This window comes from Monodon monoceros, unplaced genomic scaffold (genome assembly GCF_005190385.1).
Source record: "Monodon monoceros isolate NGI ecotype Baffin Bay Population unplaced genomic scaffold, NGI_Narwhal_1 Super_Scaffold_11, whole genome shotgun sequence".
NCBI lineage: Eukaryota > Metazoa > Chordata > Mammalia > Artiodactyla > Monodontidae > Monodon > Monodon monoceros.
In genome coordinates, this window is record NW_021703767.1 from 68,858,355 (window position 1) to 68,882,142 (window position 23,788).

The following is a 23,788-nucleotide window of genomic DNA, read 5'->3' on the forward strand; positions in this document are numbered from 1 at the left end:
GAAAAACCTATCAAATGCTTAGTAAAATGCTAGCCATTTAATATACAGCAGTTATTACTATTATTCCATGAAAGAAAAATTCAATTCAACAAATCTGTATTACGTTTCTACTATCTATGCTAGCCACTGCTGGGACCCAGTACAGGTTGGTGGCTGCCTCTTAGGCTTAATTAATTACCAAGATGATATTTTGTTTGTTGTTGTTTTGCTTCCTGTTGGTAAGTGTTAAAGGCATTAGCCTGTACCAACTCTGGGATGTCTAAGGATCTCACCAGCTGCTAGCCTTTCCCAATGATCTTCCTGAGTTCTGTTTCATTTTCTCACCTCCAAAGAGCACATTATTAACTGAAAAGTTTTCGTGCAACTATTTCCTTCAACCAAACTCAAACAGGAGGACTGCATCAGAATGGGGTCATAATTAGTCCCACCTTGATCATATATACCCAATACAGTCTGAGTATTCTACGAAGCAACAGTCCTTTAACTACAGCAAGACAGCCCGAGAACAGTATTCCCAGCAGTAGGTTACTGTGGCCGCATAGGGAGAGCTGGGGCATACTCACCCCACTGTCCGCCCCAGACCTCTAAATGTATCATCCTAGTGTGCCTACCCAACACTCTAGAGGGGACAGGATTGATCATTGTCAGAAATGTAACTGACATGGTCAAAAGAACACGAAATTGGCAATATACACTGTGAAATGTCAAGGTTCTTTTGTTCTATGATGGTTTAAGAATTGCAAAAATGTCAGTAAGACAGAAAATAAAAACAAAGGCCCCAATGAAAACAAACAAAGAAAAAAAACCCCAAAGGCTATGAATACCATCTCCTGGAGCATAAATATTAAAACAATGTCCCATGATCCTGGTCCACAGATATTTTGAGTTTGTACAGTGCTTTAAAAAATAGTTGAGCCAGTTTTTTAAGTTAGAGATTTTACATTTAAAAAAAAAAATCTGTATTTCTACTTTTTCTTAAAAGAGCGACTACATAACACTCGATCGATTTGCCAATCACTAGCTGAGGTGAGCACGGCCTTTCTTCTGAGATGATGTACACCCTCTAGTCATCATATTCTCCTTGAACTTTCCTTTAACACTCACCTGTGGGACAGACATCTAGTGCCAACTGATAAGCTCTGCTACAGATGGCAAAGTGCTACACAAATGTAACATGACTATTTGAAAAACTCCGAAGTTTTAAAAGCTATTAAGTAGTATATAAAAACTTGGTTAATTTGATTAGTTTTTACACTTGAAGCTCTCAACATACACTTCTTTGAAGCAGTAACCTCAATAAAAGATTCCCTAAACTTGACCTAAAAAGACAGCACCAATGCAGAAGGCAAAAAAGATGCATGATTATCGACTTTTTGGTTATCCTGGTAATTTTTTTGCCAGAGAAAAATATAGTAAAGGGGAGAAGATGCAATAGAAACGATTATGGCGGCAATTTAGAGAAAAGACAAGTTAAAAGCCTTTAATGCATCAAGCCTAATAATTAGCCTCTTCCCTCCCTTCCAAATGCAAGCACACCCTCAGCATGCTTCCACACACAACCACACATGTGTACCAAGTCACGTCTTACAAGTTCCCAAAGCGCACCAGGGTCACTTCAGACTGGAAAAGGGTCCTCTCTCTGGAAAATGCAGACGACTTAGTAATATGCTTTATTTTATACATGATGCATCACAGCTTTTAAATGAGAGCTTCTTGACTATATAGGGCTTCTTGATATGGATAGGTAAAAAAGGTTATTGAACCCTCTTCCCAGAAGCAATAGAAATACACTTCATATATATTTCACAGGAGCAGGGGGATAGGGATGATTTCTTCAGGTTCCCCTGTCATCTTCAAGATTCCCACTGAGACCAGTTACCTGCTGCATTCACTGTGCAGGTCAACTGTCAGGAGACTGAATGTACTGGTATTCTTGTCAATTTATATATTTTTAATTAAGTTACCTGATTCTCCATATTTATGCTGAAAATACACTTATACTGAAAAAAGCTACAGCATATAAAGGACCGATTTGGCAAAGGAGCAGATAATTTAAGAGACAGTTCCTCCTCCTACATATTAAAAAAGTTTTCCAATGAATATTTATCAATGCTTTAAAAATGCCACTCATTGTACCGTGGAGCACAGCTGTTTAAAAGCAGTTTATAGCTAATAATTTTTAACTTTCCTTGACTTTGCTGACATATGTTAGCAATGCTCACGATGTATGCCACCAGCTCACTTTTACAGTGTGAAATGAGAATCTCTGAGCTCACTGGGATAATAATGTTGACTATATTTCTATGGTATCTTTGAACTCAAATGGGAGAGAAAAGGCCTGTGAAATGGTTTTCAACAAAGGCAAATGTGGGACATGTTATCATGGTGAACCCACTGCAAAGGCCAAACTGCAGGTCTCTCAAAGGTAGGATCTATATGGCCTCCTGTCTCACCAGTTAATCAACTGCTACCTCTGCAAAAGATAAGAATACCATCCACACTGTTTCCCACACCTGCAATCAGGATTTTTATGACAATTTAATCTAGAGTACCAAACAAAAAGTCCCCAGATTTAAAGAACACAGCATACCAAGTATACCACATAAATTTCCTTTGGCTACTTTTTTTTTTTTTTTTTTTTATTCGGGCCTCTCACTGTCGTGGCCTCTTCCGTTGCGGAGCACAGGCTCCGGATGCGCAGGCTCAGTGGCCATGGCCCACGGGCCCAGCTGCTCCACGGCATGTGGGATCTTCCCGGACCGGGGCACGAACCCGTGTCCCCTGCATCGGCAGGCGGACTCCCAACCACTGCGCCACCAGGAAAGCCCTACTTTTTTTTTTTTTTAAATCACACAGTCATGCACATATGAGATAAAATATATGGACTGAAATAAAGAGAATGGTAAATAATATTACACTGAACAACTACAGCTACACTGTCCGATACAGTAAACTCCAGTCACATGTGGCTATTTAAAATTAAATTACATTAAAATTCAGTTCCTCATTCACTCTAACTTCATTTCAAGGGTTCAGTGTGTGTTCACATACAACTAGTAGTTACTATATCGAACAGCACAGACACAGGACATTTCTGCCATTACCAAAAGTTCCTTTGTATAGTCCTGGGACAGAGGAGATATCCAAAAGAAAAATGCTCGTAACCAACACGTTTCTATCACTACATGGGACCAGAAAGTTACCCTTTTTGGCTTGAAATAAACATCTGAATTCACTTCACTTTCAAACCATGGATGAAAACTGGTTTGAGTGTCAAATTCACTTATTGGTAACTCTCTACTGACAGTACAACTTGACAGCACACTTCTATGACACAGGCTTACTTCCCTGCATTATTTATTCTTCAACTCAAGCTGATGACATATAACCAAAGCTGAAACCACTTAGGCTCCCAGCCTGTAAATCTCATCTCAGGTGCTTCTTTGGGAAACTACTATTTTACACACAAGGTAACCTTTTTTTTCTTTCATCATTCTCATTCCTATTCCATGACAGTTTCCTAGTGCCAAAAGTCAAACATCTTTGTTAATCTCAGGACTCCAAGTATCCAGATTTGACTCTAAACAGGCTGCCTACTATTTCTAAGTAGCAGCAATTACATATATTAAGATACTACCCAATAGTATGAAAATGTCTTATGCTTGAAGAGGATTCATTCCAACAATGAGCTTCTGTGTCAGAAATTCCATTATCAGAAACAGAAGGAAAAAAAATTAGGAGGAAAGTAGGAGACACCACTGATACATCCAGAACGTCAATTAAATGGGGGAGAAGCGTTTTAGCATAATATTTTAAAAGACTAACTGAACTGTAAATGCACTGGGAAACCCAAGATCTGGTAGTTCTGGGGCAGAGGGAAAGGAAGAAGCCAATAGTGCTCAGGCCTGAAAGGCCTGGCCACCTGCAGGGCAGTCTGGACTGGGCAGGCTGGGGCAGGTCTGGCTTTGAGTCCCAGAGGAACCTCATAGAGTGGGTCACTTTCCTTTGGAGCTGACAGGTCAGGCCCTGGCCCTTCCTGCCCTGAATGACATTCCCCCAAATGAAGATAACCGTGCAATCTTCCAGGGAGTTTGGTTTAACTGCTCCCTCTCGTGCCAGAATTGAGGAATGGGAATGGATGATGTCAGATTTAGCCCTTGGGGTAAGAAAGCAAAAGAAAAGGTCCAGAGAAACTTCAAGTGTGAGGGTGTTTGTGGGGCAGGGTCACCGATGGAGGAGGGTGCAGTGGAGGAGAGCCAAGAGGAGAAAAAGATTAACATTAAACACAAATGAAACTGATTTCCTGATTTTGCTGGGCCTGGAACCTATTCAACTATTAACTGACAAAGGGAGGCTATGTTCTTGTAGGATGTAGTGGTAACACTCACTTGTATGGTTTAAGATGTTTTATTTTACTTTAAACACAACTGACTTAATTATCAAAGAACAGAGTATAATACATTTTGAACAAAGGAATGCCACTGAAGTTTTCCAAGGACTACAAAAGAACTAAGACAATGGGAGAAAGATGCAACATGGAACATCAGAAGTGAGCCTACACTGAACCCAAAAGGATCTAAATATTTTGCAATAAAATTTTTATACATGGTTCAAGAAAATGTTGAAAAGGGACAGAAAAACAGACAACCTGATTTTGCCAAAATCACCTACGCTAAATATATTCAATGTCAAAGTGAACCATCCAGCCTTGGGAAAAGTAACACTATCTTTAAGTGTCCATTATTAACAGATGCAGAAGTGGCATTAAAGTACTGCTACAACTGTCTTGGAGTTCTCTAAAGTCTGACAGTGTCTGATTAGCAATCAAATAATGAGGTTTCCCACCTTTAGGAGAGGTGCTAATTTTAAAAGTGAAGGTGATGCAAATCCACCTACAGAAATATTTAAAATAGAAAGTAAGGGAACAGATGGAGTAGGGTGGAGAACTTTAGACATTTAGCACTCAAGGGGCCAAAAGATACTGAATGTCTCCCAATGTCCTTTGCTAACTGAGATGGAACGTCACTGTGGAAATGGCCTGGGCTAGAAGACAGTGGCGTGGCTTCTGGTCCAAGAACAGTACCCAAGGAGGGAACAACGTGCCCCACATGCAGCCTCTCAGCTCCTCATCTGAATGATATGGATAAGAAGGTGCCCTTCCTGCCTACCCGAAAGCCCATGTTCATGGATGGCCGTTAGGGACAAGGAGCACGTGCAGCCACAGGAAACACGCTAACAAGAGAAGCAACCTCAAGAGGCAGCAAGAGCATGAGCGCACCACGAGCCCAGCTGGAGGACCGAGCGGAGAAGGAAAACCTATAATGCAGCACAACAGGAAAAGGATCATGGAGTATCCTCCAGGAAAACAATTGTGGAGTATCGGGGATACCACTGTACTTAGTCCTTTAGCTTCCACAAGAGTGAAAAAGGAGAGGAAAAGAGGAAGAAAAAAAAAACCTGTGTGGCATCTATGAAGGAAGTAGCAATCCTTCTGAAGTGAAACTGCTTTATAAGGAGTTTCAGAAGCTGCTCAGCAAAAAACTGCATGCTAGAGACCTTGATTTCTAAACACTGCTGCCTTGTTTTCATGTATTCCCCTCAGTTAATCTCCACAAAAACTCTGTGAAATGAGTCACAGCGAGAGCCCAGCAACTTCTTACTCAACAGCTGCCCATGCCCTGGGACTTCTGCTCCAAGAACATGGCGATCTTACACTAAGAACTCCGGAGAGGATGTGTGTGGGCTTCTCCAAAGAGGGCTGGGCCAGGAAAAGGGACAGTGGCCTACCTGTGTATCCAGGAATCTGGGGCTTGGCTTAGCTACTTTTGGACAAGGAAGAATATGTGCCCTGTGGACTTGTCTGTTTCTGAAGGGGGGTCATAGTGAGGGACAGAAGGTGGCATCTCCCACTGCAATTCACTCTGAAAAATGTCAATCTTTTTTCAGTTCAATGAGGAGACAAAGACACAGACCCAAACAGAGGGTGAGGGGAACAAATGCCCATAGAGGCCTGATGTGGCAGTAGCAGTGGGCAGCCTGGCTAAGGAATGGGAAAGAAGCCAGTTCAGTTCTGGAGGTCAGGTGGGAAAACTGGAAAGGAAACAGGTTAGCTAGAATTTCTGATTCCCTCCTGTATCCCTCAAACCCTATGTCCCACCCTGAGCTTGTCTGTTTTATCAGAAGTTTTACTTTGCTTACATAAAAAGTCCTTTTAAAAGGAAAGAAGTGGGAAGGTTATTTGCTCTGTTAGGTCAAGAAAAAGCTTTTGAGCATAGAGACATTTTTTCTTTAATATCCTGCTCATCAAGGTGTCCTGCTAGTGATGGTGGGTCCTTATACATCATAAAAGAAAACCATCTGATCACCTTTTAGTTCTATGATATACCTGGTGACATCTACGTGACTAGCATTCCATGCAGTAAAGAATTATAATGACAAGTAAGGATGCATGTCCTAAAGGGCGTCTTAAAAGAAAATATACCTCAAATATGAAAAAAGTAGTATCTAGTCTTAAAAGGTATACAGGCTATACCTTAGTACATCATGTACAATTACAGAAAACAGGGGAATTAGCATAGAAAATATAAGCAGGCCAGAGAGGGTGGAACAAGAGTCCAAATCCAAACGTAATGCTATGAAAATGAAGAACCTGTGTCCACTTTAGAGGGAAATATGATGTAAAAACAAACTGAGAATGAAAGTAGAGTACTGTGAAAAGGAGTTGAACATTACTATGAGAAAATGATATGTATTTTATGAAGCAGTTTTTTCTGAGGTCAATTTCCCTATGCATTGGTTATGTGATTCCCACCATTAAAATAAAGAAAGCTGGATATAAAGAAAATACAGATATTTTAAAGATGTTTCAGTAAAACAGAAGAATGGAAGTTTAACAGGGAAGCCATATGTAATGTTGTATATAACAAACTGAATTATAGCTAACACGAAACTCTACGGCAGGAAAAACAGCCTTTGGCCAAGAGAAGGGGGTGAGGAACAGGTCACAGACAGCAGACTGGCCTCTGAAACGCCACAGCAACAGCTATTAGCTATTAGCAACTTGGGGTGGGCCAGGAGGGAATCTACTGCCATAAACAAAACGATGAATGGGTTCTTTTCAAAGAAAAGGGGAATGAGGAGAAAAGAAGTGTGATCTTGGAACAGCAAATACTATTTACGTGAGAAAGGAGTAAGTCAATTAATCAATAGGGTATATGTGAAAAGAAGAGGACCCAAGAGGTGACAGAAAGACAATAAAATTTACTACATTCCTAAGAAAATGATATGTTAACAATAGTAGAAATTGGGTAAGTTTGGTTGCAGAGAAACCATTATGAATATGCAAATCTAACAAGCATATAACTTAAATTACTGTAAGGCTCAAATATGACACTACCTGTGAAACCATCTGTTAAATGTCAAGTCTGTGCATCTGTCAGGCAGGAGGTTACTGAGGGCAATGGCCAGGTCAACATAGCTGTAATCCACAGAGACATTTAATAGCTTTCTAATCCAAGCTGTCTTCCTGCTCTGCAGGAAATCCTGGCAAATGTCGGTAACAGCAATATGGTAACAACTGCTTAACTTGAACTGTAATCATTTTTGATTTACCTGTCTACCACCCCGTTTGCCAGAAGTGCTAATAAGCAGAGGAGTGGTTTTTTTTTTTTTTTTTTGCGGTAGGCGGGCCTCTCACTGTTGTGGCCTCTCCCATTGCAGAGCACAGGCTCCGGACGCGCAGGCTCAGCGGCCATGGCTCACGGGCCCAGCCGCTCCGCGGCATATGGGATCCTCCTGGACCAGGGCACAAACCCGCGTCCCCTGCATCGGCAGGCGGACTCCCAACCACTGCGTCACCAGGGAAGCCCGAAGAGTGGTTACTGAAGCAGAGGAGAGGAGAAGCAGAGGTCATGAACAACCCATCACCTGGAGCATTAGCTCCTGGACACCTAGGGTCTGACTCTACTGGCAAACTGATTAAACACTCCAGAGTTGAAAACACTCTATCTTCATTTAATTATCGAAAGTACATAATTACCTGTTTAAGAATATAAATGAGTTACTATTAGGAAGAAAGTTTAAGTCACTTAAGACTATTGGGAAATTAAAAATTTGGGTTGCTGGTTAAAATGGAAAGGACAGAGTGTATACACAAAAGTAAAGGAGGAAGAAATACAGGTTAAAAATGATTTATAGAAAGAACTTTGAAACCAATGTAAACAATAACTTTTCCTTACTCCAGAAACAAGAATGAGGTCAAGGGGCAATATGCTACATTAGGATTTACTTGCCTGTTTTTGACTTTTTTTTTTGTTTTAAGAAATGTGATTACTCTAAAAAGTGATCATGTAAAAGTATGAGATTGTTTTACATTCTTCCTACACAGAAAGTGTAGACAGACATCTTCAATGAGTGAAAGAGCTTAAAAGAAAAAGTCTGTGAATCTATAACAGAAACAATAACTTAGCTTAGTCAATTTTGCTTAAAAACTCATTACCTATGTGCATTTTTCTGTATGTATATCATACACCAATAACAAGTTAAAAAAATCATTAGTTAAAATACAAATGAAACTAAGTAAATTCTGAAAAACAAAATGTTTTGACAGGGATTTCAGAGTAATAGAAGACAAAGAAAAAACCAGAATAATGCTAACGGATTAGCACATTTCATGAGGCTAAAGAACCCAATAATGCTGGTGATAAGTTACTGGGACTGGAAAACTGAAAACTGAATCTTCCTGGTGGCTACAGGTACTCTTCCTCACGATGACATTAGCAAGTAATAATTGACTTTTAAAAAGCCAAAAACATACTAGAAAACAATTCTCTTCCCTGATACCAGAAAATGAAAGCTCAGTTGTGGATTTACACCCATGGTAAATCCCTCCAGTTCTTACAAGAAGCATCCCTGGGCCTGCCTGGGTATCCACACCCCCAGACCCCCAGCAGAGGGTATCCACCACCCCATATCCACAGCAGAGGGTATCCACCACCCCAGATCCCCAGCAGAGGGTATCCACCACCCCAGACCCCCAGCAGAGGGTATCCACCACCCCAGACCCCCAGCAGAGGGTATCCACAGATCCCTGGGCCTGCCCAGGTATCCACCACCCCAGACCTCCCAGAACCACTAGACTCAGCACACTTGGGAATTCCATTAACCCTGGTGGGCTGGGTGGAAACAAGTTTGTTTCTCCTGGTCCTACAAAGACTGGACTGTTCTGGGAATGCATTAATGTCTCTCACTTCCACAACGGTCCCACTACAAGGATGACGATGTCCAGAGTTTATGGTGCTGGATCCAAACAAGAAAGCAGAAAAATATAACTGAGGTGCAGACCACATCCATACCAGCCAAATCTCCAAGGGAACTGAGATTTCAGGACTTTGTGTAATAAGCCTTCTCTTTACAACACTGCATATTTGGGGTATGTTTCCCACTAGTAACCCAATTCCTACAGTACAAGGGATTTTTATCTGGGCTATACTGATATGACCTGGAGTTCCATCTTTAGCCATAACACACATGTGAGAAAGAAAAGTTGACTAACGTTTGTTAAAGCTGATAGTATTTTATTTTTGTCAATTTAAACACTTACCTCTTTGACGCTATGTGTTACTGCCCATATTAAAAAAACTCTTGACATCACCTGGAAAGAAGTCAGGACAACAGAAGATGGAACAATTCCTGAAAGAAATTTTAGGATGGGTAAATAAATGTACTGTACTAGTTTCAAAATGTAATAGATTTTCTAAAACATCCAAATTTTAATGTTTAAAGCCAAAACTATCATGAGCAACTGAAACTTATCTGCATTGCTATATAGACTATGTTTTTCTATGTAGTCAATATTAAAACTTTTTTCCTCCCTCAAAACAATAAAATTGTTAATGGCAATAGCAAACCACAGAATCTAGGTACCTTTCGTAGGTCTTTCAAAACCACTTATACAGGTAGAGAAAATAAAACCGCTGCTTAACCTTTAAAATTAGACATTGAAAGTTCCTTTTACAATACGCGTTTCAAAAATGAACAGGCAACTATGGAAGGAAAATCAGTGGTATTTGTGTCACTGGAATATTGGAAGCTCCTGGATATCAGACTTGATATGATATACTATCTAATGGTTAAATTGGCATCTTTTATAACCCACTTGAAGATTCTGCCAACAAGTGGACAAAATCAAAGTTTATATACCATTTCTTCTTACCTTGTTCTTAACAGTAAGCATTGGTACAATTATCTTCACAATGTTCTCAAGTTATAACACTGGAATCATGTTTAGTTATTTCAGATAATCATCAAGTTCTGCTAAGTTTACATTTCTTTGGCTTCTCCCTTCAGTTCCTACAACCACAATCTAGAGACCAGCCACCACCATTATATAAAATTCTTCCCTCCTTTAATTCATCTTAAACCCAGCAATAAGTCATTATCTGAAAACATTCTCCTATCTTTGTTAAATTTACACTGGCAAGGAACTGCTACAAAAATAAAATCTGGAAGCAGAATTATGGGTATGCAGTCCAGTAGCCTCTCCACCATTTCTCACTGGTCTTACTGCTACCAGCAACTAGACTTAACAACTTTCTGGACCTGTCAAGTTGCACGTGGGCAACTCCACACCTGCCAGGAATCCCTCATCACGGGTTGTAAATTCTTCTTCCGCTTTAAAACTAACCTCATCTACAATACATTCAGTGGACTATCCCTGATCAATTTTCATTCTTCTAAGCCCTCTAAAATACACTCAGACTTCTAGACATTTATATAGTTGGACAAACTACAACTTGCCAAAAGACCACGTGCAAATCATATAAAGCTCTATAGGTATGGCTATGAAAGAAAATTATATCTTAGAATGAGTTTTAAAGAAGATCTGGGCTTTGAAGAGGTAGGATTTGGTTCTCAAAAGCAAGTAAAATGGACATGTCAAGCACAATGCTTGGCATATAAAGATGCTCAATAAACCTTTGTAGAATGAATAAAAGAAAAATATAAATGTATGGACATATAAATCAATGGAATAGAACTGGGAGTCCAGAAATAAACCCTCACATTTACAGTCACTTGATTTTCAACAAGGGTGCCAAGACAAGTCAATGGAAAAATATTTATTTTTCAACAAATGGTGCTGGGACAATTGGATATCTACATGCCAAAGAATGGAGCTGGGATACTTTCTTACACCATATATAAAAAGTTACTCAAGATGGATCAAAGACCTAAATGTAAGAGGTAAAATTATAAAACTCTTGGAATAGAGTTATTTACATAGATGTAAATTTTGTGACCTTGGATTAGGCAATGGTTTATTAGATATGATACCGAAAGCACAAGAAAAAAAAAAGGGCTTTATCAAAATTAAAAACTTATGTGCTTCAAAGGACACCATCAAGAAGTGAAAAGAAAACCCCCAGGTAGGAGAAAATATCTACAAATATATATAATAAGGAAATATATAAAGAACTCATAATTCAACAATTAAAAAAACTACCCCATCTAAAAATGGCAAAGAATTTGAATAGACATCTTTCCAAAGAAAATATGCAAATGGTCAATAAGTACGTGAAAAGGTGCTCAGCATCATTAAGGAAATGCAAATTCAAATCATAATGAGATACACTTCACGCCCACTATCATTAAAAAGACAGATGATAACAAGTGGAGATGTGGAGAAGCTGGGATCCTCATGCATTGCTGATTGGATTAGAAAATGGTGCAGACACTCTAGAAAACAGTCTGCCTCAAAATGTTAAATACAGAATTACCCTATGACCCAGCAATTCCACTCCTAGGAATATATATACCCAAGAGAAATGAAAACATATGCCCACAGAAAAACTTGTACATGAATGTTTGTGGTGGTATTCATATTAGCCAAAAAGTGGAAATATTAAAAATGTCCATCAACAGATGAGTGGATAAATAAAATGTGGCAAAGCCATATAATGGGACATTAGAAATAAAATAAATAAAAAGTAATAAATAATAAATAAAAGGAAATGAAGTAATGATACATGCTACAATATTAATGAACCTTAAAGCATTATGCGGAGCGAGGAAGCCAGTTACAAAAGATTACATGTTGTATGATTCAATTTACATGAAATGTCCAGAGTAGGCAAAATTATAGAGACAGAAAGTAGATTAGTGGTGACCTGGGACTGGAAAGTTAGGAAGAAAATGGAGAGTGACTGCCAATGGGTACAGGGTTTCTTTTCGGGGTGATGAAAATGTTCTAAAATTGACTATTGTGATGGTTGCATAACTGTAAATACTGAACTGTACATTCTAAATGAATGAATTGAATGATATGTGAATAAACCTTTTATTTAAAAATATGTACGAATGAAGTACAGAGCCTGATGATATAATATGTAATACTGCCAAAGAGGCTAATTAGTGAGTCAAACATTAAGTGTATATACTTAGCCAGATCGCATTTCAAATAAGAAAAACTAAAAAAGATTGACAAACAAAAAGTTTTCCTAAATGAGTTATTAAGCACTTGCCACTCAAGGAAAGATCACCACTCTTTCTAGCTTTTTTTTTTTTAACTCAAAGGCCAGTTCATCACATAAAAACATGATTTTTTTTTCCTTTTATTTCTGCTCTTTCTTTTTTACCACTGAAACAATGGGCTAGACTGCTAACGGTCTGAGCAGTGCTCCAGGGTTGCTGCTATATTTGGGTAGGGATCAAAAAAGTCGAGGACCTGGACCTCAGATTTCCAAGTTCAAAAATCTAATTTTATGCCACTCACGAGCAAGAACTAGGCTCTTGGGAGACTGACTCATTAGTCAAATCCTAGTTATTAAACCAAAATGTCAATTTATTCACTTGTAATAAAGGCACAGCCTTTGTAATTACTAAATGTCTGGGATTTTAGAGACCCTCATCTAGGGGTGCTTTTTTCTGCTGTCAAAATCAGAATGCTTTGTAAGTGTGACTTTAAACAGAGGCATTTGGGAGATCTGAAGATGAATATCACAATTCAGTTATATACAGCTTTATTAATTATTCCTTCTCTACTATAAAGCTCCCTTTTCTAGGAAACATGAATATTTATATACGTTTCCCTTTCAAAAGTGCTAAACAAAAATTATCTGATTGTTTTCCTTAAAAGTAAGTTTTGGTAACCAAAAACAAAGATTTACTTTTCTGGTAAATTTCCCACCAGTCTTTTCGTCTAAGTATATTTTTAAATACAGTTCAACTTCTATTGTTTATACTCTTTGTGGTTTGCTTTTCTCATTTAACATTTTAAGAAATTTTCTATCTTACAACAAACATGTTCTTCAAAATTTTTAACTTGATTCATAATATTCCTTTGAGTTGAATATGTTTGCTTACCTATTCTCCTTCTGTGAGACATTTAAATTGCTCCAATTTCTTGACACTATAAATGAAGTAATGCAGTATTACAAATAACACTTAAAATTTTTTGAGGCTTAGACCCTTTTTTTTTTTTTTTGCGGTACGCGGGCCTCTCACTGCTGTGGCCTCTCCCGTTGCGGAGCACAGGCTCCAGACGCGCAGACTCAGCGGCCATGGCTCACGGGCCCAGCCGCTCCGCGGCATGTGGGATCTTCCCGGACCGGGGCACGAACCCGTGTCCCCTGCAACAGCAGGCGGACTCTCAACCACTGCGCCACCAGGGAAGCCCCTTTAGACCCTTTTGTTAAAAAAGGATTATTTCCTTGGGACAGTTCCCAGAGGTATAACTGCTAGGTCAAATGGCATGAATGCCTTTAAAGCTCTTGAAATATACCGCCAAATTGCTTTCCAAAAAGTTCGTATCAATATACACTCCCACCAGCAGCATAAAAGAGTGCCTGCTTTAGCACAGCCCCAGAAGTAAACTTAAATCTTAGTAAGTTAGGGAATAAAAAGCCGATCGATGCTTTCTAATTTGATGCAGCTGCAGAGATGTTTCTGGCTTTGCCTGCAGGTGCTTCTGCATTCCCCATCCAGGGAATCTGCCTAGTTAGGCACCTGAATTTTTTCCAAGTGATGCCATCCATACCAACTCTCACTTAGCTTCTATAGCATATGAACCTACCTCAACCAGTCACTCAGCAAACAGCACTGCTGGCCCTCACCTGACAGCCCAATCTCAAAATGCCTCCTCTAAGGGATCAGTAAAAAGGCCAGTGGGAGGAACGAACCCTTTCATAGGGAAGACCATCTGAAGTCCAGGAGCTCCAAGTTTATCCTTGGATTCAAGCCAGACAAACAACAAAGGGCCACACAGATGAAACATATTATTTTAGCTCTGAAAAGAACTGACATCACTGAGTTGGGTTTATTGTTATCATCAGGTCGGTTTCATAAGAACTGGTTAAAAAATTATTACCTTATCTGCTGTAGGAATGGTATGCAGTGTAATATCCACCCTATCACTCAACGCCCCTTCTATAAAGCCTCAAGTGGGAAGTTTGTTTAAAAACTTAACGTTAAGAAGTGTTTGCTCCTCTCCTCTCCTCTCATCATTCCTCTCCAATGATAAGAATTATATAACTCAGTTGCCCTTTTCAACTTGGTAGTCAGAAAGTTTCAAGCCAAATATGAAGCATACTACAGTACTATATTTTGTGTTTAAGTTACCACAGATCCTTGTGGAATGAGGAATATAGATAGATAAGACAGACCAGATCCTCTTTCTTTTCTAGACTTCTTACAGTCAATCCCACTGTGTTAACATTTGTTATACCATTACCCTTTATTTGAATACAATGTTCATTAACAGCATGTTTAAACTACCCAAACCGCACATTTTTTTTTTATTGTTGACTGCTTCAATTGGTTGTTTCCAAATGACGGAGAGATTCTGCAATCCTATCAGTAAGCTATTACTAGATCAAAATTCATTCAAAATGATTACTAGATACCTATTATTTGTTAATTTAATTCAACAAACATTTTTGGAGTACCTGCTCCGTGCCAGGTACTGTTCTTCATGCTAGGGTTACAACAGTGAAGGAAATGCCCCTGCCCTTGTGAACTTACACTCTCAGGCTATAACTGATTTACTTTGGGATAGCTTTTATTTTTAGCACGTTTTCCCTGAAGTTGATGTGAGGCCACTAAACATTTATAAACTGGAAAATGGCATGAGTGCTTCTTGGTTTCAGAAAGATATCTCTGTCAGCAGAGTGAATCTTTGGCAAGGCAAGGTTATAAATTGAGAAACAATTATGAGAATTTATGTTGAAAAGGCAGTGAACTTTTGAAGCAAAACACTGGCAGATAAAAGAAGCACAGGCACTTGTGTGAGTGCACATAACAAGCAAAAGCTGTATAAAGGGGATTCGGCAATCAGTTTCTCCAGAACCAGGGTGCTCTGAGGACTCTCCAAACAGTTGAGCCCTGCAAAGCTGAGTAGCGCTAGAAATCCTCCCTGCCTGGTGCAGCCCTCACATGGGCCAGGGTAGTGGGACTGGGAGACTGGCTACATATGACCAAGACCAGGTTGAAAGTTAAGCACAGGAAAGGCAACACAGGCTGGGAGCAGAGTAGCATAGTGTTCAGACGGAGCCCACTACCAAAGCAAGAAAGGAGACACAAAGTCGGTGCCAGCAATTCAACTAAATGATGGAAATTGAAATCAGAATCTCCCTACCGAAATTCCAAATCCACTGAACTAAAAGTAATAAACATTAAATAACAACAACAAAAATCACTAGCAGCAACCAGAAAGGAATGGGGTACAACTTTATACCATATATTTTAAAAAGTGCTAGCCAAGAAAGGATTATTGTACACCTCCTGCTTTGTTCCCAACTCCCAAAAAGTGATATTGGTGAATCAACAAAATCACAAGAATTTTCACTAACAGGCCGAGATTGGGAGAGAAACATAAATTTCTGACTGGAGTGTAACAGGCGTGGAGGCTGAAAAGTGATGGAGAAGTAACTAACTGGGAGCCACCTCACAGATGCTAACTAAGCCTTTCAGACCCCACAGAGTTGGAAGACTGGTACAAAGTTCCCTATGAGGACGGGATATACTTTCTACAGGGTTGAGGAATCCCATGATGCAGCGATTAAATCTCAGAAGAGAAGGAAGAGCTCACCTGTTTTTAAATAAGTAATTCGTTCACACTGTTCAAAGCTTTTAAAGTATAAAAAGATACACAGAGAAAAGTCTCCCTCCCAGTCCCATCCTACTACCACTCAGGTGCCTTTCCTACAGGCAACCAATTAATTTTTTGTCTATCATTCCAGAGATATATTTTAGGTATACAACAGCAAATATGTAAGTCAATATATAAAGATACATTTATACACACTCTTTTTCCAATTTTTTCCATAATGACAGTCTTTTCTTCTTTTAAAAATATCCTGATGATCTTTCTATATCAATACATGCATACACTTTTAATTACTGAGGCTTTATGTTTCAATATCTGTGTACTCTCCTAAGCCCTACCACCATGCCCTCAGCATGTAGAAAAATACATAAACCAGGAAAACCTTCATCCTTAAACTGTAGCTTAGAGGGGAAGACAACTGAATCTTAAATACTGTGGAAATGCAGTCAGGGAGGATTCAGTAACACAGCAAATAAAATGGCTGGACAGGGCTGCTTGCCCTTTAGCAAGACGAAAAGACATGGCAACCATATGAACATAATGCAAGAAAAAAACAAAAATAAAGCATGCATTGACGGCAGGAGGAGAATTCAGATAGATTCGAAGCACAAGAAGGATCTGAGGCACCACTGCTGGCTTTTAAGCTGGAGAGGCCATGTGCAAAGACTGGAGAGCAGCATTCAATTGCTGAGAGCAACCTCAGGCCAATAATCAGAAAGGAAATGGGACCTCAGCACTATAACCACAAGGAACTGAAATCTGCCAACAGCTTAGAAGCAGATTTTTCCCTAGAGTCTCCAGATAAGAACCCAGCCCAGCTGATACCTTGATTTTGGCTTTCTGGAATCCTAAGCAGAAAACACAGCTGAGCCCACTCAGACTTCTGACCTACAGAACTATGAGCTAATAAAGAGGCGCTGTTTTAAGCCAAAAAGAAAAAAAAAATTAAATCAAGAATAAAATAAAGCTTGCATTGCATTTAAGGGAAAAGTCAAAGATTAAAGCAACTGGAAGGAAGATAATAATTACAGAAGACAAAGACAATCCAACACAAGAATAATGGTTATCCCCAAAGTAGAAAACCCAATATATGGAACAGAAAATGTATTTAATGTATTTAAATACATTAATGTTTTAATGTATTTGGGTGTAATCCAAGAAATGAAAGAACTAAATTTGTACTGAAAGAATACACTGTATCTCAGAAAACAACTGATAGTGAATAAGTAAAACCAAGAACTTTCTTGGTTAAAAAAATAATACTTTGGGATCCAGGAAAAATAGCAAGTTACCTACAAAGTGGCAAGAAAATCAGCCTGGCTTCAGACTTCTCCACAGCAACATTCAATGTCAAAAGACAATGAAGCAACACTACAAAGGTCTGAGGGAAAGAAAGTATGTTCAAGAATATTACACCCAGACAAGATGTCATTCTAGTGTAATGGCAAAAGGTAGACATCACTAAATGTGAATGAACTTGTCACATAATGCCTATGTGACTGACCCCGAGAAACACATGCTGTCAGAAATTCAGCCAAACAAGATACAAATCAAAATAAAGAACTCAGGAATGGAGAAGTCATGACAAAAGGGCCCACAGTAGGCAATGAATCCATTCATATATAACACTAAGACAAAACAATTATGGTAATTATGGTTATAGAACAGAGTGTAAATGCTTATAATTTATAATATTATTAAATTAGTAACAATTTAAAAATGGAGTCAGGGAAGAAGAGATGGAAGAATTAAGAGATATTGCCTAAAATATTGCTAAATGTAATTCTAATCTAAATTTTTCATAATCTTTTTGTTAAACTTTAAGGGGCCTTTTAGTAAATAATATATCTCTCATGGTTAAAGGTTTTACACCATATTTTTTATAAACTCAATAATTTAAATGAAAACTAGCATGTATAGCATGAGCTATATAACTTGATTTTTCTATCCATCTACTTTTTCTTCCTTATATTAATATATATGTGAAAAGAATGCTCCCTGGGATGATGTTTATCTAATATAGATGACGATTAGCACTACCGGTACAGTTTTTTTAAAACTTTATGTACTTTTACACATTGTTTGAACTCATAAAAAACATGAGTTAAAAATTTAAATTAATAAAATCATCGTTCTTAACAAGAAATGAAACATTTGGCATCAGCAAAAGATAATTCTGGAACTGAACTAATTCCAATCTTAAATAGGAATTTTCTTAAATATTTTCTCTTAGAGTACAAGCTATTCTTAGGGAAACAAAATATTTCTGGCCAAAACGAAGAGAAGGGTGGGAGTATGAAATTCAAGGAAGAAGATTACTGGCTTCTTTTGTTTTTGTTTTTTAAAGAGGGACTGACAGAAGATAATTTTCTTTTCTTTTTTTTCCAGAACATAGAAAGGCCATGACTCTTGGGCTTGCAGCACCTGACCCCCCCAGAAAGCAATTTTCAATATATTTATCATAACCACACTTACTTTATTGGGCTCTGACAAAAGAAATTTGTGTCTTACACTGAAATCAACAGCAAAATTATGGTATTTATATGATAACCTCTGGATTTATTTGAGATTGGCATTTTGAAAAGATATACTAAACTGTAAGATGGCATTACATTTTGTGTTAAAAGGATAATGTTACTAAGTGCTTATTTTTTTACCAAATTGAAATGGATATAAAGGAGAAGCATAAGAAATCAGGTACAATGATACTTCACGTGTCTAGCATTGGGAAAAACCGTGTAGTTAGAATGAAATCTTTTCCCTTTATGTGACAAAACTTTAAACACAGAGGTGCTTCTCACACTGGGGCATGTATACCCCAAATATGTGCTTTAGGGTCCAATCCAGTGACATGCTACTAGCAGTCAACTTACTCAAACTCAACAGTGTGAACTCAACCAAAAGAAAATAAGATAGAAAAATACATTCATGCGGGCAACTTTACCCAGCATTTCACAGTGTGAATGTGTGCACCGGAGTGAGCAGTGGTCTCGGGTCTCCTGGCCATGTTGATTGTGATTTTACTGTTCAAAGATAATACAATATTCATCTAATGAGGCCCTAAATGCGAGCCAATTATTTTATCCGGCATTCAAATGAAGGAAAAGTAAACACTTTCAGCACTGGAGGGAAAAGTGCCTGTGCTGGACTCACTGAGAGTCGATACTAAGTTGTACTGTTGTATGAACAATTTCAGGTGTTTTTCATTGGAATTTTACCTCTACATAAGCAATTCCACTTTAGAAGACAAAGCCACAGGATATATATAATGCATCTTCATGGTTCATTAATTTTCCCTGAAATTCGGGGGCGGGGGGAAATCCATTTTTACATTAAAACATAAAGAAGGGGACTTCAAGTGTTTCATATTTATGGCAAGTTATCTGGTCTTTACTCTCAAACCCCTGGAGAGGAAGTATACTCCTCACAGATATTAGGCAGACTTGAGAAAAGCTGGAAAAGCACTATGATACGTAATAAAAATATAAGGTAGGAAGTTGAGTGCATGGAAAAAGGGGTAGAAAAAATCTCTTGAAACCATGGGAGAAATCAATACCTAAATGGATGTGGTGAAGGCCTGTACACTTGCTTGGGGCAGAACACAAACTTGGCTTAGAGCTCCTTTATGACTAATGTAACGAGAGAAAACAATCCACGTGTAATTTCAGTGTACATGAAAAAAACAGAACCAAGGGGCTCATTTTTGTTTTGTGTTTTTTTTTTGGCCGCCTCACGGGGCCTCGGATCTTAGTTCCCCGACCAGGGATCAAACCCACGCCCCCTGCATTGGAAGCGTGCAGTCTTAACCCCTTGATTGCCAGGGAAGTCCAGGGGCTCGGTTTGAGCATGTACTTATACGTAAAATGGCTTTGACTACAGTAGTAGTTTCAAGTTTACTGGATGTCCTCTATACACTTTTCTGTTTGTTTTCACTGTTTCCTGTTTCAGATAGTCGGCTCTCAGAGTGTCTGCCACTAGCTTGCTCTTCCACTTAACTGAGGTTCTTACATGTAAAAAGTAACAATAAACTGGCTTTAAGAGATCCAGAGGCCTCTGAAGGAAATGAGCTCTGGAGGGTTTTATCAAATATTCAGAGGCTTTTTTTCATTTGTTTGTTTACTTTTGGGGGTCTCCATTTTTAAACAAAGTTACTGGAAGTCTAATCTCTGAATGAGAGCAAAATATAAACATTAAAAAAATGACACATTTACAACCATTCTGAAGATAACATATTATAAAAGGGTGACACATTTTGAAAAAGATGAAAACATAAAAATATTAGAAGCTATTCTCAAAGAGGACACAACAAGTCAATTCTAAGTCATGGAACCTCACTCAAACCTCTATACTAGAGTTAGCATTCCAACAGCAAATTGTCATCTGATAAGTTTTACTGTTCATAGAGCTGTAGGTGTTTTAGATCAGACTGTTAAGTGCAGCCTTGAAATAGGGATAGTTCATATATATTTCACCAGCAAAACTACATCATAAGCTTTTCTTAAAAAAAGAAAAGATTTATTAGTATCTCTATTTTTACACTTATCAAGTTTTGTCTTAATATGCTTATGAAAATTCTATTATGTAAAGCTTTTTCAAAAGGCTGAACCCAATCTGATTGTCACTTACTGGAAATAACAGAAGATCTAATGTCAAGTTTGAGAGTATAATCATTTCCTTACTACTTGAAAAAACCAACAATCACAGGATTTCACTTAAGCAAACCTAGAAATACACTTCTGCTAAACCATGTTTTTTCTCAGAGTTCTACCAAACCCTGTGAGTAGGGAAGGAAGATTGAAGATGAAGTTTAACTTTACTAGAAGGTTGTGAAAGAAGGCTTTCTTGGGAAAGATTCTTTATTTAAAAGAGCAAGTAACCACAAGTGTTATTTAAGTATGATGATGTTTAGCTAAGAAAATCTTGGCTGTCAGATTTGGACAGGGTCTAAGAGATCAAGTTCGACTCAGTTCTTGATGAGGAAACTGAGGTGTGAAGAGGTAAAGTGACTTGCCAAGCTTACATGATAGCTGAATACAACAAATATTAAACAAATTTATGTTTAAAATTTGGTGGTTATTCACAAAGAAGGTTAATTATTGGTCAATATACAGCTATAAGAGAATTAAAGTATTAGCAACCAATATGACAAAAGGTTAACATTCGAAGCATATAAAGACACAATTGTTTTTGTCTTTTAAAAAATCAAGACCCTAATGGACAAATAAGCAAAGGGCATAGTAGATAATTCACATAATAAAAAACATAATAAACAAACATGGAGGTATATACAATTTCATAATTAGCAGAAAAGTAAGAAACAAAAGTAACCTATGATCTTATATGATCAACTTAGTGAATATTGAAAATAATCCTTTGCAATTCAATTTGGCTTTTTTTGGCCCCGCCCTGCAGCATGTGGGTTCTTAGTTCCCAGACCAGGGATCAAACCAGCGGCCCCTGCAGTGGAAGCACAGTGTCCTAACCACTGGGCCACCAGTGAAGTCCCAATTTTGCAATATTTTTGTTAAAAGAATCTTCATACTCTTTGAATTAGTAACTACATGTGAAAATGTATGCAAAAGGCATAATCCAAAGACTAAAAAGTTCACATATCAACAGATATTGGTTGAAAAATTAATATTTAAAAATGGGGGCAATCTAAACATTTTCCACTGGGAGGCATGACAATACATCTAATTCAATGAGATATTTTGTAATTTAAAAATATCAGTGAATACAAGATAAGCGTGAAACACCCTGTCATATCAGAAAGTAAGGACACTAAAAAGGTGACTGAGGTTCTATCATAAAGGACTCGGAAGACAATCTGAAGATGTTCCCACTGGCCAAAGATGGCCAATTTGAGCATTAAAAAGAAGAAATACAATGGACTGAATCACACCGGATATGTTAAAATTCATGAGTTCATGATGATAAAATAAGAAGCAAAGACCTTCACTGTCCCTTTGACATGCTCTGATTTGTGTTGTATGGAGGAAGGAGTGTGTGTGTGCGCGTGTATATGAACATGCATGCGCGTGTCCATTAGTATCAGTGCCTGCCTGAGTCAGGAAAATGACATCTCTGGTTCTGTATGAGGACAACGGTGTATAAAGCAACATGAAATGCCAGCCCTCATTTTGTTTTAACTTACAGACTAATGTCAATTGTTCTCAGAACGGGATTTTTTCCTCAAAATTGAAACTGCTTTTCCTTTTGGGTTTAATGAAGTATTGCTAGTTGAAGCCAGTCTGACATGGTGACAGAGCTGTTAGACTGATGAGAAGTGTTGCTGCTGATTTAAAGCCAAACCCTGAACCCTTTTAAAGAACAAAAAATATTGTATATGGGGAAAAAACCCACAAACTTTTACTGGTTTTCTTTAGAGGATTCTGGGAAACCAACACATTATTCTGAAAACTGGTAAAGGGAAAAAAATCAAGCTTGAAAAAAAAGAATATATATATCTTGCTATGTCACAAGAAACTAAGGAAAGCAGTTTGGGAAAGGGGGAAGGGAACTGGATAAGTGGAGAGCCAGGGTGGGACAGGGGCTCACTTTTCACTGTATACCCTTTAATGAATTACCTATTTGAAAAATAAACTCATTTAAGTATCACTATAGAGATTACGTAAAAAAATGGAAAAATGGTTACATTAAAGGAAAAAACTCAGCAATCAAACGGTAGCCACTCTGATTTTAATAATGTAAAAATCGTATATGCACGCAGACCAGGCCTGGAAGGAAACACAGAAAAACGAAATTGCTGACTAGACTTGCAGAATTCAGGGCATTTTTTCCTTTACATTAAAACGAATTCCCTTGTTATATTTATAATGTTATTTGTCCAATAAATAATGTTAAGGTGGCATTTAAATGGGAAACATAGTGTTTTCACTCTGTTACCCATACTTGTAGGAAAGCCCAGATGTCTGAACCTTGAGCCCATAATCAAGGCACTAAGAACCATTTGCAGGCAACTTGACTCTTACTGTAAGCAAGAGATCTAAGAAGGATAAAAGAAAGGGTATACTGAGGGTTGTTCATACAGTAGATGTTAAAAGGACAATGACTCTGCCCAGCTCTATTTCCCATTCCTGCACTAATGCGGGGGTGGAGGCGGTGGTGGCATTCACTGAGTAGGAGGCCAGCAGAACACGGAAAGAGCCTGTTGACAGCGCATAAAAGACACACACTGAAAACGCTACTTGCAGGAGGAGTGAAGCTTGTCAAAGTACTGCAGAGGCTGGGAAAGTGAAGAGAAGAGAAAGAGCAATTATAACCTGAACCTAACAATTCCTCAGCTAAATTTAACTAGAGAGGTGGAATATATCTGCAGCTTGAAAACGATAGGCAAATGAATGTTCAGGTACAAAAAGGCCCAACCTCCACAGAACTTTAAAGGGTCGTCATAAAAACAATTTCTATTTTCATATCAATCATGTGCTATTGTTCTGAATATATCACAGTTGTGAACCCCTCAAATAAATAAATGGACTTAAGGAGGTATAAGGAAATCCTGGGCTCAGAGCAAAACCTTTTAGCTCTTGTTTTAAGTCAAAATTAGTACGGATTTATTAATGTCAAGCTTTTCCAGAAACATTACTTTAAAAACTTTTAGCTATGAATAATGAAAATTAAACAGTCACTTCCATTTACCTTTTCAAGTTTGAAATGAAATTATTTATT

At 38.2% G+C, this 23,788-nt stretch overlaps 1 protein-coding gene across 1 annotated transcript in view; it reads right to left on the minus strand.

Annotated features, from left to right (window-relative positions):
* HACD2 (3-hydroxyacyl-CoA dehydratase 2) overlaps positions 1–23,788 on the minus strand; it is an 85,387-nt gene that overhangs the window by 14,612 nt on the left and 46,987 nt on the right. The window contains exon 4 of the mRNA XM_029214532.1: positions 9,602–9,690. Within this exon, the coding sequence (XP_029070365.1) occupies positions 9,602–9,690 (89 nt within the window). The remainder of the gene's footprint in view (positions 1–9,601; positions 9,691–23,788) is intronic.